The following is a 24247-nucleotide window of genomic DNA, read 5'->3' as shown; positions in this document are numbered from 1 at the left end:
TTGTTTCTGAAATATATGAGGTTTATTTTTTCTCACTTATTTTCAATTTCTTTTAAATTTAAGAGACTCTGTTTATTATGGCTGTGCTGTGCCCTACCCCTCCTTCCCAGTTTCCTAGTGACAAAGAACACAAGCATGTGGAGAGTTATCTAGAAAGGATGTTTTGCATTGTAGTTTTATTGGTAGGGCTGAAACGCTGGTGACATTTCCCTGGATTTGGGGCTGGAAATGAGCTTTGGAGCTCAATGATGCTTGCCTCAAAGGAGAAGAGGGCACCGGAGACTCCCAAATTCTTCTCTGGCTCAGATCAAAATCTTAGCCGGGAGAGAATACACACCTTAATGAGTGTGGTGCTGTTCCTTGAGTGTCAGACTCCGATATGGGAGGCCATGTTTCAAATCCTCACTCAGATTCTCACTTTGGGGGTTGGGGGGGGGGCTTGAGTCAGTTGCCATGTCTCAGCCTAACCTGCCTTACAAGGTTGTTGTGAAAATAACATGGGGGCGGGGAGAACCATGTTTGCCACCTTAAACTCTTGCAGGAAAAATGGAATGTAGAAATGGTAATCAAATGCCACCACAGAAGATGCCTGGGACACAAAGATCTTCAACAGTGGCTTGGTGTTAACATGGGCATCTGTTTGGGGGGGTTGAGAACAAGGGGAGAAGTTGTTGCCACAGATGAACTATAACCCCAGATTCCCAGAGAGAGAGAGCATTTGTAGAACCTGATATATGAGTCAAAATGCATAGGTACTACAGTGGTGCCCCGCAAGACGAATGCCTCGCAAGACGGAAAACCTGCTAGACGAAAGGGTGTTCCGTTTTTCAATGCGCTTCGCAGGACGAATTCCCCTATGGGCTTGCTTCGCAAGACAAAAATGTCTTGCGAGTCTTGAGATTTTTTTTCGCTCCCCCCCTTTTTCTAAGCCGCTAAGCCTTTAATAGCCTTTTAGCAGCTAAGACACTAAGCCGCTAAGCCTTTAATAGCCACTAAACTGCTAATAGCGCTAAGCCGCTAAGCCGCTAATAGGGTTGCTTCGCAAGACGAAAAAACCGCTAGACGAAGAGACTCACGGAACGGATTAATTTCGTCTTGCGAGGCACCACTGTATTCTAATAAAAAAAATGTGAGAAACTAGCCTTCCCACCCTTATAGTGTTTTAACTCACCCGGGGGAGGGGTGGAATATTGTGAAGGGGAGGCAAATGTCGGCCCCGTCATGGGACCCTTGGGGCAAGGAAGTTACCTGCAGAGGATGGCATTTGCTCCCCGGCATCCAATTTCCTAGGTGTCATCCTTGAAGGCAGCCCCCACGTAAAGCATTTGAGACAATTGCCCTGAGCTGCTTTGAATGTCTGCATTCAGCAGAAACTATTCGTGCATTTGTGTTGGTTCAAAAAATTATTCAGCCATTTCCCAATTTTCAGAGAAGTGTCTCAGTTCATTTCTCAGCCAATGTGAACTGAGTGAGATGAAGCTTGCCGATCTCTATTTTGGGGTGAATTGAATCACAGAGATCCTCACTATACATTTAGAATATCAGTGAAAAAAGAGGGAGGGGATTGATACAGCTAAAGATATCCCCCCCCCGGTTTTTGTTTAGTTCTTTTTAGATATCCTTTTTGTATTCTGCCCCCCCCCCGCACATGTGGTGTTTTGATTTGTTTTTAATGTAATCATGCAAAACTAAAGTGGAATGCAGTGCATGTAAGTTTTCCCTGAGCCGACTAGCGATGGGTTAAGAAAAATAGCAATCATAGATCAAGTAGGGGCAAAGGGGGGTGGGGAGACACTAACAAGAGGAAGACCTAGTCTTAACAATCACTTTCATTTAAGTAGTTGGGAAATAGAAGCACATACAGCCATTTACTTGCATTAGAGCAAGCCTACGATAACAGCCCACCCTAGGAGATCCTGCTAGCATTCTGAGCAGCAGGGAATGTGGGCCAGAACAAGAAAAGCCGGCACTGAATTGACTGTAAAGGGGGAAACAAGGCCTGCTTGATGAGCAATCTCATGTCACGCAGTAGGGGAGAGTTCCAAGGAGGTCATTGCTTCATCCCTTTGCTATTTCTTTGTAATAGAGATGGAAGATTGGGGCAGCAAACTTTTCGGAGGAGTTTGCTGAGGAAGCAAAACTATGGCCACTTCTAAAAGAGCTGAACAATGCCCCCATTTACAACCTTGTAAAGTTTGGGTTCAAGCTGATTTATCTTCTGCATAATGTTGAGCATGGATAGCAGCCACACCAGGGGAAAATTAACTGATCCTATTGGAAATGCAGTGAACTAAGTTCTCCAGAACATAGCCTTTAATGCAGTTATGGACTTGTATGTATGTATGTATGTATGTATGCTGCAAAGGGAAGATAAACGGCATTTCCGTGCGCTCTGGCACTCATCGCAGTGTCCTGTTGGGCCATAAGTGGTTTAGTCATGCTGGCCACATGACCCAGAAAAGCTGTCTGTGGACAAACGCTGGCCTGAAAGTGGAGATGAGTGCCACACCCCATAGTCAAATTCCTTTGCCTTTATGTATGTATGTATGCATGTATGTCACAGCTTTTACATGTCACTTGATTGTAATGAAACCTAGAATCTGTTTGCAAAAGAACCACATTGAAATTATCAGTAAAAGATGGTTTCAAGCAGGTATTTAAAACAATGAAAAGATAATTAAAAGCAACATTTTTAAATGAGTGCTCACACCTGACAATCAGCTGATTGTTGGCATGGGCAATAATGGGTCATCTGATGTCATTGTACTGTCAGGTGATTGACTGGTGCATGGCCCTGCCCACCTATCAGACTTGGTCGGTGGTGGTGGTGAGGGAGGGATCTAGCTCACTGGCCAAATCCAGTTGCCTGCCTCGCTTTCCTGCCATGCCAGCTTGGCTTACCTGCTTTATAATCAATGAAGTTGTGGCCTGATTTCACCCAATGCTGTTGTCCAGTGGGAGTCATTCCCACCAGACCCACAAGCCACAAGCCTGGTCAACATGTACCTTTTTTCAGTACCATTGCTGCTTTTCATTGGGCTATTGGCCAAGGATGCCCAACTTGTAGCAGAGGCATTGGGGCAAGCAGAAGAAAGGAAAACCTGCCTAGAACCTTGCCTATACTCCTGCCTACTCAGAAGCCAAACAGATTAGCTCATCCTTAAACCAGAGCATCCCTGCCAGGTGCCCATTTAGCTTCTGCCGAAATATCTCCAGCAAAAGAGAGCCCAACATCTTCTGAGGCAGTCTGTTCCACGTTCAAACAACCCTTCAAATTAGGGAGTTTCTCCTAACATTTAGGGGAAATCTTCTAAAATTTCTGCCCATTTGTTCTAATCCTGCCTTCTGGAGCAACAAGAGAAGAAGTCTGTTCCATCTTCTACGTGACAGCCCTTCAGATAAGCAGAATTCAACTATCATGTCTTTTCTTAATCATCTCTTCTGCAGGCTAAACATGCTCTGCTCTTTCAGCCGTTCCTCAAATTAGTAAAGTACAGGCTGTTACAAAGTAAATGAATACAGGCAAGCAGAACAGAGCCTTTAGCAATGTGTAATAATAGTGCTGGGTATGTGTGTGTGTGTCAGGAAACAAGCCTTGATAGGAAAATAGAGGCTTACAAGCATCCCCCCGCCCCCCAGCTTTCAACTTGGAACATTAGAGTGCTGGCATTGCAAAACCAACCACTACCACCCTTGTCCATGAAAAAATAAAGCACTGGACCTGATCCACAATGGCATCCAAGTCCAAGGCTTAGTCTAGAAAGGGACTCTTTGAAACCCTTTTCCCTGCACTGTCAGGATATCCTCTCTCTCTCTCTCTCTCTCTCTCTCTCTCTCTCTGAATTTAATGCTAGGTGTTGCAAATAAGACTTAAGGTAGACAAAGAAACACCTCTTCGGTGCCCCATGCCTGCATCGGATCTGAATTCCACCTCTCCCCCCCCCCCCCAATATAGAATACTGTAGAAGATAAAGAAGCATTTACAATCTAAAAGAAAATACAAATGTTGCCATACAACAAGATAAGTATAAAATTTCATAATTCGTATGCACTATTGGAAACAAGTCAATAAAAAGGGGGGTGGAGAAGTGAGGAAACTCAGCCAGATCGGTGGGGTATAAATAATAAATTATTATTATAAATTATTATAAAGGGTATGGCAGAGGAACTGGTGGATAAGATTGACGGGATATACCGTATATTTGTTCCTTTGCATTAAATACCTGTTTGACAAGGATGGAAGGTTTTTTGGTATTTTATTATATGGAAGAAAATTGTTGGTTGCATCCAACTAGGAGGTCTTCTGGCGCATGCAAAGCAGGCGTCCTCATTTTTTGCCAGGAGCCTTTACCAATTGTAGCCATAGACCAGTCCCAGTGCCCTTCGAAAAATCTTGGAGCAAAGACAACCTTGTACAGTGGTACATCGGGTTACACTCCACTAACCCAGGTTACAGACTCCACTAACCCAGAAATAGTACCTTGGGTTAAGAACTTTGCTTCAGAATGAGAACAGAAATCGTGCGACAATGGGAGGCCCCATTAGCTAAAGTGGTACCTCAGGTTAAGGACAGGTTAAAAATGGACCTCCAGAACAAATTAAGTTCTTAACCTGAGGTACCACTGTATGGCATTTTGTGCAAGGACAACATACATAACTTTAACCTTGCTGTAATTTGCCAAGATTCCATGTTATGTTATGAGTTAACTGATCTCTATGGGCTTCCAGTTACTTAGAGGTAAAAGGCAGGTGTTTTCTCTAAATATAGCCAGTAAGCAACGTAGTGTGTCCAAGTTTCATCTGTAGGTTCCAGACTTTGGCTGAGCTTCTTTCTCTTCCATTGCCAGCCCTGCCTTCACTTTATAGTACAGATTTTAAATATCAGCCTCTGTTCACAGCTATATAGGGAAAGTGCGCCTTGTCACTGTGATGGAAAGTAATTTGCAAACTGTTAGAACCTCACCGTCACAGTAATTGAGGTTCATTAAGTGTGTGTGTGTGTGTGTGTGTGTGTGTGTGTGTTTTCCTTGCATTTGTCAAGCACACACTCAGATTTTACCATCTGTGATCAATGGCTGGCTGCATCTAGAGGGAAGCAGCCAGAATTGTGTGCAGTCCAGAAACCAGGTAGTGTGAGGAATGGATGTCACAAAAGAGACTTGTTCTCTCTTACCTCAGAGGTGCGGGATTAGAACCAATGGGTGGAAATTACAGGGAAGTGGTTTTGGGCTAAACATCGGGGGGGGGGCAGGGGACAACACACATGAATGGTAATAGCTGTTTCACAGAAGAACATTTTGATCCAGAAGAGTGTGGGCTCTTCTTCACTGGTGGCATTTAAGGAAAGGCTGATAGCCACCTGTCAGGGATGCTACAATCGCATCCTGCATTGCAGATCCTGTGTCAAGCGGAGGATTGGACCAGATGACTAAGGGCCCTTCCAGCCCTATGAGTCTATCTAACTGCCTTCCACACCAAACTGAATGCTTGGCTTTTTCTCTGTGGAAATACAACCCACTCTTATCAGATATATTTTTTAGCCCTGTTCTGAAAACCACCAGTGGAAAGGAGCAGAATCTGAGCACTGTCTTTTCCTTAGTTCTTTGATGGACCTGAATTAGCCCTGAATAAGTTAAAGATTAAACAGTACAGCTTGGGGAGGTGAGATTCTGCCTTTGAAGGGAAATATAATTAGCCAACAAAACATTCTGCTCTTCATCCTAATTTTAGGGAAGGAGAAGAAAATAAATGAGTGGTATCTTAAATCTCAGGGGTTTCTTCTGTTCTGTGCTTTGGGTACTCCTCCAATCAAATAAACGCCATTTAAATTACATGTTAAGCGTCATCCTTGGATGGAGTACAGGGTACAAAAGAATAGGAGTTTAGGAAGTAGAATGTGAAGGCAATGGGATCTTTATTGGATTGTACAAAAAAGATGAATACAATGGTGGTGCAATCAGTCATTCTGAGAAAAGCAATGTTTTCATTACAATAAACCTTAATGAATGCAATAGCAACAATGAAAGGCCCTGGAAATGCCGCTTTTGCTACATCAACTTAAAGATCTTGGAAGGAATCAATGACTAGATATTGTGAACACAACAACAGCATGAAAGCAAAAACCTAGAAATATAAATATTTTTGCAGAGCGCACTCTTACCAAGTTAAGTTTTCTGACTGCTGCAGACACGCTACTTCCTGGCCACTCCCCTTCCTTCTTAAATTGTAGTGCCCCGAATGGAAATAATACTCTGGGTGGGCTCTGAACAAAGCAAAATAGAGTGGTACTATTACTTCCCTTGATCTGGACACTATACTGCAGCCTAGAATTGCATTCGCTTTTTTGCTGCTGCATCACACTAACTTATGTTAAGCTTGTGGTCTACTAAGGCCCCTAGATTCTTTACATATGTTCTACTATCAAGCCTGGCTCCCCCCATCCTATATTTCTGCATCTGTTTATCTCTGCCTAAGCAAAGAACCATAAATTTCTCCATGTTAAAGTTAATTTTGTTGCTTTTGGCCCAGTTCTCCAGTCTGTTAAGGTCATCTTGAATACTAATTATGATCTTCTGTGGCATTACCTACACCTCCCAGTTTCATGGCTTTAAAATAGGAGGAAGACAGGTGAGAACTGGCTGAGGACTGACTAAGCACACATTCTAATGAGCCAACCTTTCTTACTTCCTGATGAAGTCATTCCAAGCATTATGAGCTTTAAAATGAGGTGATTCAGGTCTCCTTTGAATCAAGCCAAAATTAGCTTGCTTGGGGACAATTCATTCTAAATCAAGATAAGGAAGTCTCTCCCATTACTACGCATAAGTTGCTGTGCTATCAGTTCCCTGAAGGTGACCTCCAATATGCGATGCTTACAGTAGTTTCTAGGCTGCACTAAGAAAAAGAAAACACACACACATTTTCTGAAGAGCATTACTGACTACTCTGTCTTCTAAGTGCTTTAACCTTCAGCAATATGCTCATAGCTGAGATGTGTGAATTTGGCAAGTGCTTGGAATGAGAAGAAGTGTGTAAACAGGAGAGACGCTGGGTTGCCAGCTAATTGATGTGTCTCTCTGGGTCTACAAAGGCCTGCACATTTCCCTTCCACACTGAAAAACATGAAATGCTGGAACCATTTGTCTACACTGATTTGCTGCGTTTTAGGCACTAGCCCCAAGTAACACAGCTGAGCACTGCTTAATTTTGCATCTTGCAGCTGGGTACATCTCTGCACTGTCTCAAGCCAAATTCCCTGCAATAAAAAAACAAAAAACTTGAGCAGGCTACATGAGAATTTGCAATATACCTAGATCTGGTTTGTAATAAGCATTTCCGTTTGCATTAGACATCAAGTGATCTTGATTGCAGCAAAAAAAAAATGTTTTAAAAAGGGGCCTTATATTATATAGAACTCCATAGACGAAAGACTAATTCTCATGAAATCATTTTCCACATAACTCCGCTTCCAAGATTGCAGATAATTTGTTGGATGTGTACAACAGCTAATCCTGAACAAGCTATTTTTGCTGAAGACTGAAATTTAAGCCAAGAATTTATAGCTTTAGTAGGCATGTAGAATGGTAGCATATAGTTGGATCCAGTGCTTTTTTTCTTAAAAAAAATGTTTAGGGGTACTCTCATTTTGACTCAAGAAAATCACCATTTTATCGTTCAAATCGGGGAAAATAAATATAGTAAATGGACAAAAGTACAAAGATTCACAAAATATTTAGGGGTGTGAATCCCCCTGCGTCCCCCCAGAAAAAAGCACTGGTTGGATCTAAGATTCAGTGGCATAGCTTCCATAACACAATGCAATACAGTACAATGATCATGTCACTTCTCATAGATTTAGCACCCACCCACCCACACACACACCACATGTGTTGTACAATAGTGCATTGGCTCTCCTGGCTTGCTATCTGAGAAAGTGTCCAATTCAGCCCTTAAAAGATACTTGAAGAGGTTCTCTGCACCACAACCAACACAGAGAGGAATATGCACCATTTTTTGGCATTCTACCGAGCACATAAATTGCCCAGTTTTCATGCTAAGTCTGTGCACACCAACAGTTCAATGACATGTAAAACAGGTGTCAACTTGAACAAGATATTGGATAGGGTCAAGGAAAGCCCCACCCCACATAATTGATCACATGACATGGAGCACACACACCATTTGAATGGCAATGCACATCAACTTGAGGGTGCCCTCCTCAAATATTTTATGGGGGGAGGCAAAGGGAGCTCCTCAAAGCTTTCCCTAGGCAGGATTCAAGGATCCCAGTGACAATAAGAAAGGAGACCTCTCTAGGTGCTTCCTGGTGCTGCCTTACATTGTTCTTCTGTAGGTATAGAGAGGCAAAATGTACATCCATCATTTCCTGGAAAAGGGAATGAGTAAATTTGCCCTAACTAGGGATGGATGGGTCTGTCAATTTCAGTTCCTCTCAGATTCTCATTTTTCCAATAAAACAGTTGGTTGTTGTTGTTATAATTACAATAATTACAATATAATATAATAATAATAAATAATAATTTATTATTTATACCCCGCCCATAATAATTATTATCATTTTAAAAGCCATCATGAAAATTCATCATCATTTTAGTGTGCCTTTCTCCAAATCTAACTTTTTTTTTTTGCAAGCAACTACCCCTATTATTGGAATGCGGGTGGTGCTGTGGTCTAAACCAGTGTTTCCCAACTTTGGGCCTCCAGCTGTTTTTGAACTACAATTCCCATCATCCCTGATCACTGGTCTTGCTAGCTAGGGATGATGGGAGTTGTAGTCCAAAAACAGCTGGAGGCCCAAGGTTGGGAAACACTGGTCTAAACCACAGAGCTTAGGACCTGCCGATCAGAAGGTCAGCAGTTCAAATCCCCGCAATGGGGTGAGCTCCCGTTGTTCGGTCCCAGCTCCTGCCCACCTAGCAGTTCGAAAGCACGTCAAAGTGCAAGTAGATAAATAGGTACCACTCCGGCAGGAAGGTAAACGGTGTTTCCGTGCGCTGCTCTGGTTACCAGAAGTGGCTTAGTCATGCTGGCCACATGACCTGGAAGCTGTACGCCGGCTCCCTCGGCCAATAAAGCGAGATGAGCGCCGCAACCCCAGAGGTGGCCATGACTGCACCTAACCTACCTTTACCCCATTATAATGCATTTTTGTAGGTTATTTTCACTAATATATGCACACTTTCCCACAATGTTCACATTTTTGTATGCTTTTGGGAAGTATAAATTATGTCTTGTTTTGAAAGGCATGACCCAAACTTCTCTCTCATCTCTAGTCCTAACTTGTTTCCTAGAATAAATCAAAAGGAACTCACTTCTCAGCACTGGAGAGAACAGTTTGCGTCGCAAGTTGCCATCCATTCATATCCACCAGTGAATTTCTACGAATGACAGCATAAATTCACCGTTCTTTCCTCTTCTTCCACTGACACAACCAAGTAGCTCCTAATTCATAGTGTGTACATTTTTCTTCCTTTATGATATCTTTGAGGGGGCCCCCAGGCCCTCCCTTTGTTCCCGTTTCTATACAAAGTGATCCAGTTGTCATGGAAATGAAACTGCCAGTCACTTTGGTAGAGACAGATGATGGCCATGGAAGCAAAGGATGTCTGGGTGTAATTTGCCTCGTGTTGATCATCCTGGCTGAATAAAAAACACAAACCAAAACTGTAGTTTGTGTAATTAAGGTTGTTAATTATCTCGTGTTGCAATTAGGTTTGAGAGCCCTGGCCAAGAACAGAGCCCACACTGTGCTAATACTTCACAGACACAAATTCAGAGGCTGTCCTCTAGCTCTCCTTGAAGGGCTTCCCATCAACAGCTGAGACATAAGGAGAGGCTCTGGGGAGACAGGAAGGAAAAACCCTGAGGAGTATTATGGCCTGTGGGACAGATAGGCGAAGAGCAATTGTGGCAACCACCATCTCCTCTAGTTTCACCTTGAGGGTGAGCTGAAAGCAAGGATGGGCAAATCTGTCCATTTTGGTCTCTCAGTTTTTCTCTCTTTTTCAGTCTTCAGTTCAGTTCAGTTATCCGCCTTTCAACAGCATTGAAGACATTAAACAAGCACTGTCACTTTGTTCTTTTAGGCACCTACTGAGGCAAGATTTGTTGCATCTGTTCTCAAATTTGTTTTAGATGTGTTCGTGTTTTAAAATGACTGCAACAGTTTATAATTTTTATTTTTATTATTACTATTTTATTTTTAAATGCAGAAGCATTTGCTGCCCTGGGTATCTTTTGGAAGAAGGGTGGGATATAAATGTAACAAACAAACAAATGTTCATTTAAAAAAAATTAAAGTCCTCATGAAAATCCATCAGCATTTTATTGGGAATTTCTCCCAAGGTGCACATTTTGTATGCACTTTTGTCCAATATATATAATGGTATCTGCTGTATGTTTTCACCAATATATGCATTTTGATACACAGTTTACCCTAGTATAAGCACATTACTTGGCCAAAGAACCGCATCACAAAATTTGGAGAACTGCAAACTTAGGGAAATTATTATTTATTTATTAGATTTATATACCACCCTGTGTTTTCATTCATGTATTGTTTCAGGAAGTGCACATTAGGTATGTTCATCTTTAAATGTAAATGGAATCACATTTCCCCTCATTTTTTATTGAAACAACTGGGAACAACACAGCAACAACCCACAAGCCTTGTGCATAGTGTCCATTACAGAGGTCAGGGCTGGCCTAATACATTTTGATGCGCAGCAAACAGGTGTTGAAAATGCAACAGTAGGGATTATTATCAGTGCAATTTAAGAATTAACTTTTAGTGCTAAAGATAGCTAACCAAGAAGGTGATGGAAGTGTTGCTTAGCAACCAGTCAGCATGGCATGATGTTCACGGGGGAAACTTGTCCTTTGATTGGCTCTGTAATTCTGAGGGAATTTTCTCCTGTATGTTTAGTTGTATGACTCCCTGCTAGGGACAAAACCTGAACTACTAACAAAAACAAAACCACTCTGTTTGTTTCTCCTCAAGTTATGCACCCATTAGTGTTGGTTTTCATTCCCTCCGGACTCTGCAGTACTTGAGAGCCAGTGTGGTGTAGTGGTTAAGAGCGGTAGTCTCGTAATCTGGGAAACCGGGTTCGTGTCTCCGCTCCTCCACATGCAGCTGCTGGGTGACCTTGGGCCAGTCACACTTCTGTGAAGTCTCTCAGCCCCACTCACCTCACAGAGTGTTTGTTGTGGGGGAGGAAGGGAAAGGAGAATGTTAGCCGCTTTGAGACTCCTGAAGGGGAGTGAAAGGCGGGATATCAAATCCAAACTCTTCTTCTTCTTCTTCTTCTTAATTAGCTCTGCTAACATCCCCGTCCCCACAATCCTACAAGCACCTCTTACTCTCCCTGGAATTGAAATTAAATAACTAATGATTTGCTGCCATTTCATGATACTGATGTTCAGCTGCCTGAGAAAACCACCTCACTCTGCCTTGTGATTGTGCCGGCCCTGTGATGGACTAAAGGATGCAGGGACAAATTATAGAGAATAACCTTCATTTTGAGGCCCTACTTTTGAGGATTTATCCTAGGAAGAGGAAGCTGGACAAGATGGATATTGACACGATCTAACAAGGCAATTGTGTATTTTTATAGGGTGAGGCAAATTGTAGCTTTGAACCACCAAAGTGTTTATCTGATAATGGACTTGTAACCAGTGAGGTGACTTGTAATTTATTTGCAAAACTCAATGAATGGAGAAAGCATTTTTTTTTTTTTAAATGTGTCTTGGAGACATCGCTCAAATGAGATGCCACCTCTCAAGACTTGTATCTTTATGAGGGGAATTTGAATACAAAACAAGAGTCTTTATGCCTCTTACTCATATTAATTCATGCAGAACCATGTTATAAGAGGACTAAAGAGGCAGTTTTTCACTCAGTACCGAGACAGGAGCCTACCTTGATTTACAGACTTGCTGCGAAAATGCCACTTTCATAGCCTGATAGATGCCTATTAAATGCAAATTGGGAAAGCGGTGAGATATCACCGTCATCCCATCTGCATTCTGTGGAAAGTTTGATGGTAGGAGTAGAAGAGAAGTCCAGAATATATATCTTCTGTGGCTGGAAACTCTGTGGATCAGAGCATGTGGGGCAGATGAACAGGTCCGGTTTTGCTGCTACAGGTGTAGAAAAGACTACATAGTGCCAAAATATAGCCAAGAAGGAATATTTCCCTTTGTTTGGACTTCCTTCCTCAACGACCTTTTTCAGTGTTGACATCAACACCTACAACAACTTGGAAGACATACGTGGCAAATGCCTTTCTTGGAAGATGCTGGGAAGTATTTTGCCCAAGCAATCAATTTCTAATTCTGTGGGAGGCTTGTTGCAACTGCTGAAAATTGCCTGTAGTGTGTTTCCATTTATGCAATAGGTGTCTGCAGTCAGAAATATGGTTTCTGGGGTATTTCCAGCATATGAAAACTGCTGATTCTCCTCTTGATGAACACTACTCTCTCTTTCACTCTCTCGCACACATAACTTCACACTTCTCCATTTCTTTATAGCTATTCACTAGGCTCTAAAAGTTCATAGGAACGTTATGCAGCCCTCCTTTCTTGGCTGTTCCTATGCATTCCCTACAACTGTATTCCATCTCTTCTCCGTTTTCTTCTTCAGTGACAACCTGCTCTCATGAGTAAAGTGAAACCCACAAGCATCTCCCCAAAGGGTAACTGGGAAAATATAATACACTTAAAGGAGTCCCCATAGTGTGCAGAAAACCCTTTCAAATGCAGTTTTGGACTAGAAGCTAGGAGAAGTAAGTTTGTAAAAGATGTTCTGCTCATTGCAAATTAGCCATCTTCATCTCTTTCTTCAAATTGTTTCTAAACTCCTGTTTTGTTTATAGTTACAGCTGCTAGGATAATACACAAAATTAAAGCTCCAGAATATAATTATCCTTAAGATTCCAAAAGCTGACTATCTGTTAGTAATGGATAAATACAAAGCATGGAGCTTTTCTAACTGTGCTACAGATTTGCATAAATAACATGGCTACAAATGCACTGCATCCTGGTTTAATACAGAAGGTAAAATGAAGCTAAACTTATCCTGCATTTTGCAGAAACATCCAATATTTATTTGCAAGGCTTAACCAAAGGAGCCGTTTCAATCCTTTGTCTTTCCTCTCTGTCGCAAATTAACAGTTAGGTCTGCCAACATCTCAACAATTTGTCGAGAAGGGAAAAAAACCCCTCTCAAGATAAAAAAAAGAAAATGGAAGATAGGATTATTACCTCTCATCTCAACAAGTTTGAAATACTGCACTATATTGCACAGCTTAGACAAGCATTTCTAATAGATCATGTGGTCAGTGGAGTCTTGGACAGTAGGTTTATGGGGGCAATAACCTATCAAATGAAAATTCAAGGCATTAATTTTTTCCCCCTCAAAATCTCAAAGCAACACACTTTCCTTGTTTTATTCTTTTTTCATAAAATCTTAGCTCTGTAGAGTTAGAATGGACCCCCAAGACCAATCCCCTGCAAAGAGTGTGATACACATACTCTCATACCCCAATTAAAAATCAAGGACAGGCAGGCTGGATGTTTATATCCATTCCATTTTTCCTCCAAAGAGGAATATCAAGGTGGCATTCATGGGTCTCCCTTTCCTTGCATTATTCACACAACAACCCTGTGAGGAGGCTGAGACAGTGACAGGTCCAAAACAACACAGTGAGCTTTGTGACTGACTGGTGATTGTATCCTTCCACCAGGGATGGCGTGTCCCACTTCGCCGCTTGAGGCAAAACAAGGAATGTGCTGCAGTGCTGCCCCACCACCGCCCTGCCCCACTGAAATCTCCCTTACCTGGCAACAGCAGCTTCTGGCAAGATATCACTGAAATCACATAAGATGTTGAGTTTTATTGTACACCACCATGATATCATTTTATGACTTGGCAGTTTCTATTTATATTAGTATAAATTACTACAAATAAGTAAATAAATATTATTGTTGTCAATGTATAGAAAGGAGTAACAATGCTGAGCATTTCTAATTCACCAGGTCATCATCAGGAAAATGCCCATTGGGTTATTTTGTTAGAACCATCTACATGCATTTGGCATCTGTTAAGATCAGAGTTCAAAAACTGTTTCTTTGGTCAAATAAATGGTCATGAAATTGCTTTAATAGCTCCAGGTGGAAATAACTTTCTAATATATAACTCTATCTCATTCTTGCAGGCCCCATCGTGTGATTTACCATGGAAAAACTGCTCTGTGGCATCCTGGTGTTTGGAGTGGCTGTTGTGGTCAACGCTTGTCCGAAATATTGTGTCTGCCAGAACCTGTCTGAGTCACTGGGGACTCTTTGCCCTTCCAAGGGCCTCCTTTTTGTACCACCAGACATAGACAGGAGGACTGTTGAACTCCGTCTTGGGGGCAACTTCATTATCAACATCAGTAGACAGGACTTTGCCAACATGACGGGCCTTGTTGACCTTACATTATCTAGGAATACCATCAGTTACATACAGCCCTATTCTTTTGCTGACCTAGAGAGCCTACGGTCCTTGCATTTGGATAGTAACAGGCTGCCTGACATTGAGGAGGATATTTTGAGAGGCCTGATTAATCTTCAGCACTTGATTATAAACAACAACCAGCTGAGCTGCATTTCAGATGAAGCCTTTGAAGACTTCTTGTTCACCTTGGAAGATCTGGATCTTTCTTACAATAACCTCAGAAGCATCCCTTGGGAATCTATAAGGAAGATGGTAAACTTGCACCAGATTAGTTTAGACCATAATTTGATAGATTATATTACAGAGGGTACCTTTGCAGATCTTCAGAAACTGGCCAGGTTGGATCTAACCTCCAACAGACTTCAGAAGTTGCCTCCTGATCCCATATTTGCCAGATCCCAAACAGCTCCATTAACCTCAACTCCATTCTCCACACCTTTATCTCTGAGCTTTGGTGGAAACCCTTTGCATTGCAACTGTGAACTGATGTGGCTGCGGCGTCTTGACAGAGATGATGATATGGAAACTTGTGCTTCTCCCCCAGGACTAAAAGGGAGGTACTTTTGGTATGTCCGGGAAGAGGAGTTCATTTGTGAGCCTCCCTTGATCACACAGCACACCCACAAATTGTTGGTTTTAGAAGGACAAACAGCCACCTTGAAGTGCAAAGCAATTGGAGATCCATCTCCAGTTATTCACTGGGTGGCACCAGATGATCGACTTATTGGGAATTCATCAAGGACAGCTGTTTATGACAATGGCACCTTGGAAATCCTGATCACAACATCGAAGGATTATGGGACATTCACGTGCATAGCGGCAAATGCTGCTGGAGAGTCTACTGCAACAATTGAGCTGTCAATTGTCCAGCTTCCCCATCTCAGCAATGGAACAGGCCGGGCTGCCCCACCAAAATCAAGGCTTTCTGACATCACCAGCTCTACCAAGTCAAATCGAGGGGAAACCAAGGGGCCACCTGAAAGGGCTGTGTTGGTCTCTGAGGTTACAACTACCTCAGCTTTGGTCAAATGGACAGTAAGCAAGTCAGCTCCAAGAGTTAAAATGTACCAGCTACAGTATAACTGCTCTGATGATGAGGTTCTAATTTACAGGTAAGTGTGACTGGCTGTCAGCTTTTCTTAGAAGAGAAATGATGGGGTGGCAGGTGATTTGGTTGAATAAGTTGTAATATATGCCTCCATCTGATAGACTTGTCACAGAGGACAAGAACTGATGGATAGTGATTCTCCTTTCCTCAATCCAAGTTGTGGCACATATTAGGAAGGGATCGAAAGGGAACATAGCTCAGAAATCAACTTGCAATGGCTATGCTCCTCACTGTGATTAAAGTGGCATTCTTAAAATTCCTAGTTCCATCAGCCAATGTTGATCTGTAGCTTATTAGCCCATAGCAAATGAAACAGCTTAGCCTCCTCCATTTAATGGGAAGTTCTGTTCTCTCCTCTTCCCATAAACATTCTGCCTTCTTTGTGGGATGCCAAACCTGGCTCATGTCGCCCCTCGGCTTCCTATTGCCCAGTAATCTTATCAAATATGCATGCGACCGTGAATACAAATGGTGAGCTGTGACCTTGTTTGAGAAAGTATCCACAGCTTGTTACTCCAGCAATATTCCAAGAGTAATATTGTGCTCATTACAAATGAACATTTATCATGAACATTTTCAGATACAGCAGGGAAAAAATGACTGCTGCGACTGAAAACTAAGTGCAGATTAGGTTGGCCCTAAGAGCCTTTGACAGAAGATGGGCAGCTTGTTCTTTTTCATGGTCACAGAGAAGCCATCCTTTGTGTTCTCTGTTCTGCACATTTCATAACTTCTGAATTCTTTTGAAATATTGAATGGGGAAGAGGATGAAGAGCCAAGCCTTCCACCCTCAGCGAAGACTATTGATTTTTTTTTTTAAGGTACAAATTGCGTATCAGAGTCAGCTTCTTGTTTAGACAGTAGGATGCCGCTGCCTTCACAGGGTCATGCTTCGGCCATATGAAGGGGATCTCAGGGTTGCAGTGACCACCTGCAAATTAGTAGGCCTAGGAAATAATGAGAAATATTTCCCATCAATCCTGCAAGGGCACAAAGCATGAAAGTCTATCAGACTGAGAATCTCAAGTGCTGGGAATGTTTGTGCTGGTGTTATTAAGATTAATGGCAATGCCGACCAGCTATTCTAGGTATGTTCCTATGGAATTTCTACATTATACTCTTGCCCTCTGCATCTGCCTGTTATGTACAGTTAAGAGGGGAATAACAGACCCACAGTATAACACTGAGAACCCTTTAACCAGGTCTTTGGTTTGAGTAGACATATTTCTTCCTCTTACATTGCTTTCCTTTATTGTGCATTGCAGTTCTGCTCTGCTGTTTTGTTCTTTTGCTGTAGGTTGGGTTTTTTTGTTTTTTATTTGATAATTTTAATTGAAATTTGTCATTATTAGATTTTTGTAACCCACCCTGGGACCATTTTGGGAAGGGTGGGCTACAAATACAAACAAACAAACAAACAATAAATATCCAGGTCTGTGCTGGAGACTTCCTTGAAGGCTCATGTGATGTTAATATTGTGCTAAGCATGACGTGGACCCGCAACTTTAGCTCCACCAGGAATACAGTCTGAGCTGATGACTTCCATAGATCTTGAGAAAGAAGAGGAGGAGAAGTAGAGGAGAAAGAGAGGAAGGAAGAAGTGGAAGACCAAGAGTTGCCAGGCTCTGATCCTGGGGAGTCTAGAGCAGATAAGGGGAGTGCTAAGTGCAATGAAAAATGTGGTACTTCCCTGGAGGGTGGAGAGAATAATTTTGCACAGCAAAAGCATGACCCCTCCTTCTCTCTTAGAAAAGAGAGTGCAAAGAAGGATGTGATCCACAGTCTGTCTGCACAGCACAGTCCTCCCAAGAGAGGGGGGAACTTGTGATGCATTTCATACTGCAGATGACCTTAGGAACTAGAGGGAAGAATTCCCAGCACAGGAGTCATAATGGCCAGATAGACTTGTAAAGAAACAATAGCTTCCTGTACTCTTTGTTAGGCACTGCCATGCTCTGCCTCAAATATAGCAAGTGTTGAGGACCATCATGGAGGAGCTAATGTACACTAATGATGGCTGAAGTACAGGGATCAGATCCACTGAAACAATACACCAACTTATCTTTCCAGTGGACCCTGAGACACAACTTCCTACCAAGAATGCAGTTACCTAGTCCAGTGGTTCCCAAATTTCTCCCCCTGGGCATTACTGACAATCTCTGAAGGTTTTTGTGAACCACTTAATGTTGTTTTTTCCCTGCCTGTTTTAGCAATTGTTATGCACAGTGCTAGATGCTGTGCGGTTTTTATTGTATTTTTGTTGCTTCTTTAATTTCTTACATTGTATAACACTTAGCATTTTATAGAATGCAGATTATAATAACAATGAACTACAGTATAGAAAGAGCAATAAAAATACAATTTAAAATCAGTATGGATATTCAATGCAAACATGCCATGGACTACATGAATGAAGTTTGAGGTCCTCTGCCCTAGTCCAGCTTCTGTAATGGGAACCTTGCAATTCCTGGCTAGAACGTCCCCATGTGGGCTGGGATATATTGAATAGCATTTGCAAATTGCAATCCTACTGAAGGTGAAGGACGTTGACAAATCTGGCCCATGACTTCATGATCCTGCTGGCTGGAACTATGTTAGAATGAACAAAATTCTTCTTTTGCTCCTGAAATGTGGATCTGAGAAACGCTTTGCAACTGTTGGATTTATGACAGACTTAGCCTCATTTTATTTTGCTGTATTTCTTATTAAGGGTGATAAAAGCAAGTCTGCAAATTAAGAATTACTGCAGCATCTCAGTCTGTGTGATGGTTATATTCACACTATGAAAATGTATATTGGATATTTCCCGAGATTTATATTTTTCATATATATTTTACAGCCTGGGGAGGATAATCTGTAAAATATAAAACATGTTCCATGTCTCAAGCATATTTAAGCAATTGTGGGCTGATTGGATTACTTTAGATTAGATTTTATTAGATATAAATAGCCTTCAACACTAAATATTTTTACTAGGACGTCCCACTGAACACTGTGGAATATATTTCCAAATAAAATTGGATAGGATTGGACTGTTATTTAGAATTTATTTTTATCCTAATGGGGAGATTGAGGATTTAAGATACTGCAAATTTGCAATATATTTGTATCTGTATTGGTGCATATAAAGCTGTCTCACACTGAATAAGACCACAGGCCCATCTATCTCAGTGCCACCTACACAAGCTACAACAGCTCTCCAAGAATTATCAGACATAATTCTATCCCAGCTCTCCCTAGATATGCCAGAGATTGACTATGGGACCTTCTGAATGCAAAACACATGTTCAGTTATGTGTATTAGGTTGATGCCTCTGGCACCAATTGGGTGAACTGGTGTGATGGCACAGGCTTTTCATGAACTTTCCAAATGCTAAGGGGTTCACTTGGAATGTTTTTGAACATTCCCAGTACTTAGGGCAGAATATTTGCATTCTGTGTGATATGGGGTCAGTTTGACTGGGATGGAAATTTGATACAGGTCCTTGGTACAGCAGTGTTGAGCTGGTTGAAGACAGGTAAACAGGTACTGTAGATGCTTGTGTTGAGGGTAAGGAACTAGGCAGTGCTTCTTTCTGGGGGGGGGGGATGCAGGGGTACGCATACCCCTAAACATTTTGTGAATCTAACAGGAGAAGAAACTAAAAATTGTAAAATAATTAGTTTCTTCTCTAGTACGGTGATTGTTAAATTTCATTGTTACCATCTCATTTCCTTTCCTAGTGTAATGCATGTTCTTTGTACTTTTGGCCATTTACTGTATTTATTTTTCCTGATCTGAACTAGAAAATGGTGACTTTATTGAGTCAAAGTGAGAGTACCCCTAAACATTAGTTTTTTTAGGGGGGGAAAGGCACTGGAACTAGGGATACACAAGGAATAAAGCAGCTGCAAAGTCTGATATAATCTAACATGATCCACAACTCCAGAACTAATATGTGGATTAGAATTTAATTATCCACCAGCTTTGACCCTTCTCAACTGTCCCTGAATGCATAAAATATGGTTCTCGGCATAGCTAAAATGGGGTGGGGTGTGCAGTTTAAAATGAGCATTTTTAAAAATAAAAAACACCATGCATATTTTGAGATAAAATGCATTAAAGATACAAAAAAATGCAGGTTGGTTTATAAAAAAATATCACAGAATAATTCAGAAATGAGATGGAATAAATGTATGAGTGAATGCATGTGCAGGTGGCACAGACTAGAAATAGGCTGATTTGTCCATCCCTAAATAGACTGCTCTTAAGTGGTAGACTTAGCAACTGGGAAGATGAAAAGCAGAGAAATGTAAGGAAACAGTAGAGAAAACAAGGAAATGTTGCAAGAGGGGGCTATTGAGAATGAATAAACCTTAAAGCATTTGAGGCTCTAAGAGAATCTACAGCTAAACTTGGGGGTGATAGGAATTGTGGTCCGGCAACATTGGTGGGCCAATGATTTCCCACTCCAACATAGGGCCTATAGGTGTACTCTTTACCAACCAGTGCCTTCCAGATGCTTTGGACTACAACTCCCATCAGCCCCAGCCAGCACTGCTGTGGCTGAAAGAGTTGTATACAAATGGCAGGTAAGAAGCAGTCAATTAGAAGTGCAGCGTTTGGACTGGCAACCTTAACAGGGGAACAAGAACCAAAAAGCGGGAAGGAAGCACATAGGAAGAAGGGCTCTTTTAAGATGGCACTTTCAGCCTACAATATGATGATGATGATAACTATATGTTGCAAAGTCAATTGAAGGAAACTGAAAGGTGCTCACCATTTTGGAGGATGCACATCCTTAACACTTGAGTGTAAAATTTAGCTTTGTAAACTAATTTGTGAGCTAATCCTTGGGAATCAAACATTTCAGCTCCTGAATGATCGAAAACCGGAAGTGAGTGTTCTGGTTTTCGAACATTCTTTTGGAAGCCGAACGTCCGACAGGGCTTCCGATTGGCTACAGGAGCTGCGCTTTGGAAGTTGAATGCTTTGGAAGTTTAGCAGACTTCTGGAATGGATTCTGAGGTACGACTGTATTGTCCTTGTGAAAATTGAATGGTTGAGAAATGTCCCAAGCTTGTCATATCATAAGAAGGGACCAAAAGCACATCTAGTGAGACCCCCAGGTATAGGGCTGTATATAAATTCAATAAACAACAACAGTCCAGCATCCTATTCTCACTGGCTAATTGGATGCCTATGGGAAGCCTGCTAGCAATTGCATTCTGCTGCTCATGATGCTCAACAACTGGTATTCAGATTGGCATATCCCTTTTTGACAAGTCAGAAAGATTTGTGGATGGAACGGGGAAAGTTCTTCACTACTCTCGGACTGAGATTTAAGGTTGCAGCCGTATGTCTACTTGTGCCTCTGCTACTGGTTCATACTCTCTGTCTTCCTCAACATGAGCCCAATTAGCTAGCTGCAGATTCTACCTGCTGAGCACGGTCTGTGGCATGTGGGTGGCATGAAGAGAACTCCCCTAGTTTCTAGCTTTGCAAACAGCTGACCTGCAGCAGTTCCAGTGCAGTATGCCATCTTCTGTACTCCTTTTGGGGGGTCACAGACTGCCCTGCACAATTAAACTTCAAGAGGTTAAACTTTGAACATCAGACAGAAGAACTGTTGGTTAAAAAGAAATGTGAGGAAATGGAATGGCCTGAAAGACTGTTCTGAAGCTGCACAATTAATCGTAGTATCTGGGCAGGCAGAAGAAGTAGGCTTTTAAAAAAATCCTTTAATGAAAGATGAGGAACCTGTGGCCATCCAGATATTGCTGTCTTTAACTCCCACCATCCCTGATCATTGGCCATGGTGGCTGGGGTTGATGGGAGTTGGAGTCCGGTAACATCTGGAGAGGCTCAGGTTCCACATCCCTATTCTACAGGCAGAAAGAAGTCCCCAAGAAAGGGCTCTGCTCCCCCAAGATCTTAAACTTATTAACGGAATCCAAACGTTACTGCCCAGACAGAGATGTTGATGGGTCCTAACTGTGAGCATTGTTATGACATGTTCTGCCAATACATGCCAATTGTCATCAGAATTCTTACTTTGAGGAAACAGACACCCCAATCATTAGTGGAATTATGATCCCCTTCGTCAATTACATCAGGGAACTCCTGCAGCTATCGCTTGACTTCAAATTTCTGTGGTGTGTTTTATTTGTGACATCTCTTGATGATGCTCCACTGTGTAAGGCAAATCAGAATAACAATAGGGTTGCTGTAAGTGTAAGTTTTGCAGGGGCTCAGACTGAAAGAGGATAGGGAAAAGCTGAAATCTGCAAGAGTTCATTTGATCTATAATGCCATGTAGAAATGAGCCCCGTCCATGCATCCAAAAAACATATGATGACTTAAACTGAGTAGGGAGAGTTTTTACACACCCAGCTGTGCCTGTTCTACCCAAAACATTCCCACATGGAGTATGAAGGTTTGATGATTGTTTAGAAGTACATTAAAAGCCTCCCCATGACTATTAACCTTGCATTATAAGGGGGGCTGCTGCAGACCTGCTCAAAATGGGAAGGTTGGGGTGGAGTGGGCATGCCCAAAATGGGAAGGGGCACTAAAGACTCAACCAATGTCTCCCTCTCCAGTTTAAGCCTTCCTGCAGTCTTTTGAATTGATACAATAGAATGCAATGAGAAATGGATCAGCAGGAGCGAGCTTGTGAAAGGGTCCTAAACATCCTCACACAAACAACCCATGAAACAACCTAGTTTTATTAACTATAACCCATCTCTCAAAACTCAAAAACTTTCAAATGTGACTTAGTAACCTGATGAAGAAAGCATGTTCTATGGAATATGGTGGGGCTGATGTCCAAGTCAATGAAAAGGCTCCTATATAGCATGAGATGAAACAGCTTGTTCAGAGACAGATGTGGAAATTTCGTATCTGGCAATGATTTCCATATTGGATTTTTTTTTTCATTCACAGTGACCTTTAGCTATATAAACATTTTTTGTGTATCGCTAAGACCTAAAAATGTGACTGCTGCTGTTGCCATAGCAATGTGCTATGTTATTAACAGAATGCTAGGATGTCACTGTGAAATCATGAAGCCACAAAGTGAGTTCACATGAATGGTGGAAATGGCAAATGAGATGGGGACTGCAGCACAGGAAGATGCTATGGTGCCTAGTCCACGAGAGTTCTGCCATGTCTATCATGTGCAGCAGGTACATAGCTCAACATTTCCTTGCTCAGCTCAGCTTTCAAAATTAATCCAATAAGATGTGAGTTCTGGTGGTGGTGGATCACCTTGGGCCAGTTACCTCCTCTTACCTGAATCTACCCCGCAGGGTGGTTGTGAGGATAAAATGAGAGGAAGAAAACTGTGTATGCCACATTGAGCTCCTTGGAGGAAAAGTGGGATATAAATGCAAGCCAAGATCACTTCAGTATGCCATCTGAATCCAGCTAGATTACAAACATAGAATGCATGGATAAGGGGGTACTATTAAGTGGAGTGTGGTCTATAGGCAGAAGATGTTTCGGGGGCAGGGAGGCATTGGCTGCTATATGTTGGTCACTATCAAACTGGCAGTGTGAAACCGTACTTTTGCTTTGTAATAGGTGTGCAACATCCAATTATTTGGAAAATCTCTTTTTAATGTAGCAAATCATGTTTTTGAAGATTTGTGCATTAGAGTCATAATTCCAAACTCTGCCTTGGGAATCTTACTTACGAAAGGCTGGCTGTGTTCCCTGTAACTTTGGTGTTAATCAGCTGCAAAGACATGGGAGTTATACTTGTGGAAGTGAACATATCACAGGAAGTTTTCTGGATGTTAAGAAAATTATCTCTAGCAACTCTTTAAGCCACTCGGTGATGCTCTGTTTTAGCGCTGTCACTAATTGTTTATCTAACTCATCAAAGGCTCTACATTCTCACTCGAGGCACATTCAGGATGAGTAACGCCATGGTGCTTACCCACAACAGCTGCCACATTTCCTCTCTTAGCCGCGCAGCACCCAAATGACAAGGCCCTCCCTGGCCCTTTCAGTATGGAGAAGCTACTCCATGGAAAGTCTGTTTTGTTTAAACTTCAAATGACTCACCGTTGTCATGTGTGAGTTGGATGTTTTAACTTATTCATGCTTGTGCACGTTGTGAATATTAAAAGCCAACAAAAAGGGCCACTGGCTCCCTCCCTTGTGTCAATATAAGGAATTCCACATATTACACTGTGTAGGAGATATTGCAAAAGAACAGAATTGAACGGGCTACATGTATTTTGTACATGTTTTGTATTTGGGTGGAGGAAATATTATTAGGAACCTAGGAAGCCGCCTTCTACAGAGTCAGGGTGTAAAGAACCCAAAGAGTACTCACTAATGGTTCCCCATTATCCTGGGGGGAAAGGGACAAGTGGGGCACCCCATGGTCCTGGGCCCAGTGGCGTAGTGTGGGGGGTGCAGGGGGGGCCGGCCGCACCAGGCACAACATCTGGGGGTTAGGGTTAGGGGGCGCAAATCCATGGGTTAGGGGGCGCAAATTACTTGCCTTGCCCCGGGTGCTGACAACCCACGCTACGCCACTGTCTGGGCCTGTTGTTGTTCAACGTCTTATTGTTCAACTGTAGGGACATCAAGGGCGAATGCAAGGCATTTATTTAAGCAGCAAGTATCA

The 24247-nt window shown here is 42.1% G+C and overlaps 1 protein-coding gene across 4 annotated transcripts in view; it reads left to right on the top strand.

Annotated features, from left to right (window-relative positions):
• LRFN2 (leucine rich repeat and fibronectin type III domain containing 2) overlaps window positions 1-24247 on the top strand; it is a 237755-nt gene that overhangs the window by 177066 nt on the left and 36442 nt on the right. For all 4 annotated transcript variants that reach the window (XM_083497190.1, XM_083497193.1, XM_083497191.1 and 1 more), the window contains exon 2: window positions 14238-15630. In XM_083497190.1, coding sequence (XP_083353316.1) covers window positions 14258-15630 — 1373 coding nt within the window. In that variant the 5' untranslated portion in view covers window positions 14238-14257. The remainder of the gene's footprint in view (window positions 1-14237; window positions 15631-24247) is intronic.

Source organism: Podarcis liolepis (genome assembly GCF_965112155.1).
Source record: "Podarcis liolepis genome assembly, chromosome: 3".
In the NCBI taxonomy this organism is placed as follows: domain Eukaryota; kingdom Metazoa; phylum Chordata; class Lepidosauria; order Squamata; family Lacertidae; genus Podarcis; species Podarcis liolepis.
This window is presented reverse-complemented; position numbering and strand designations above follow the sequence as displayed.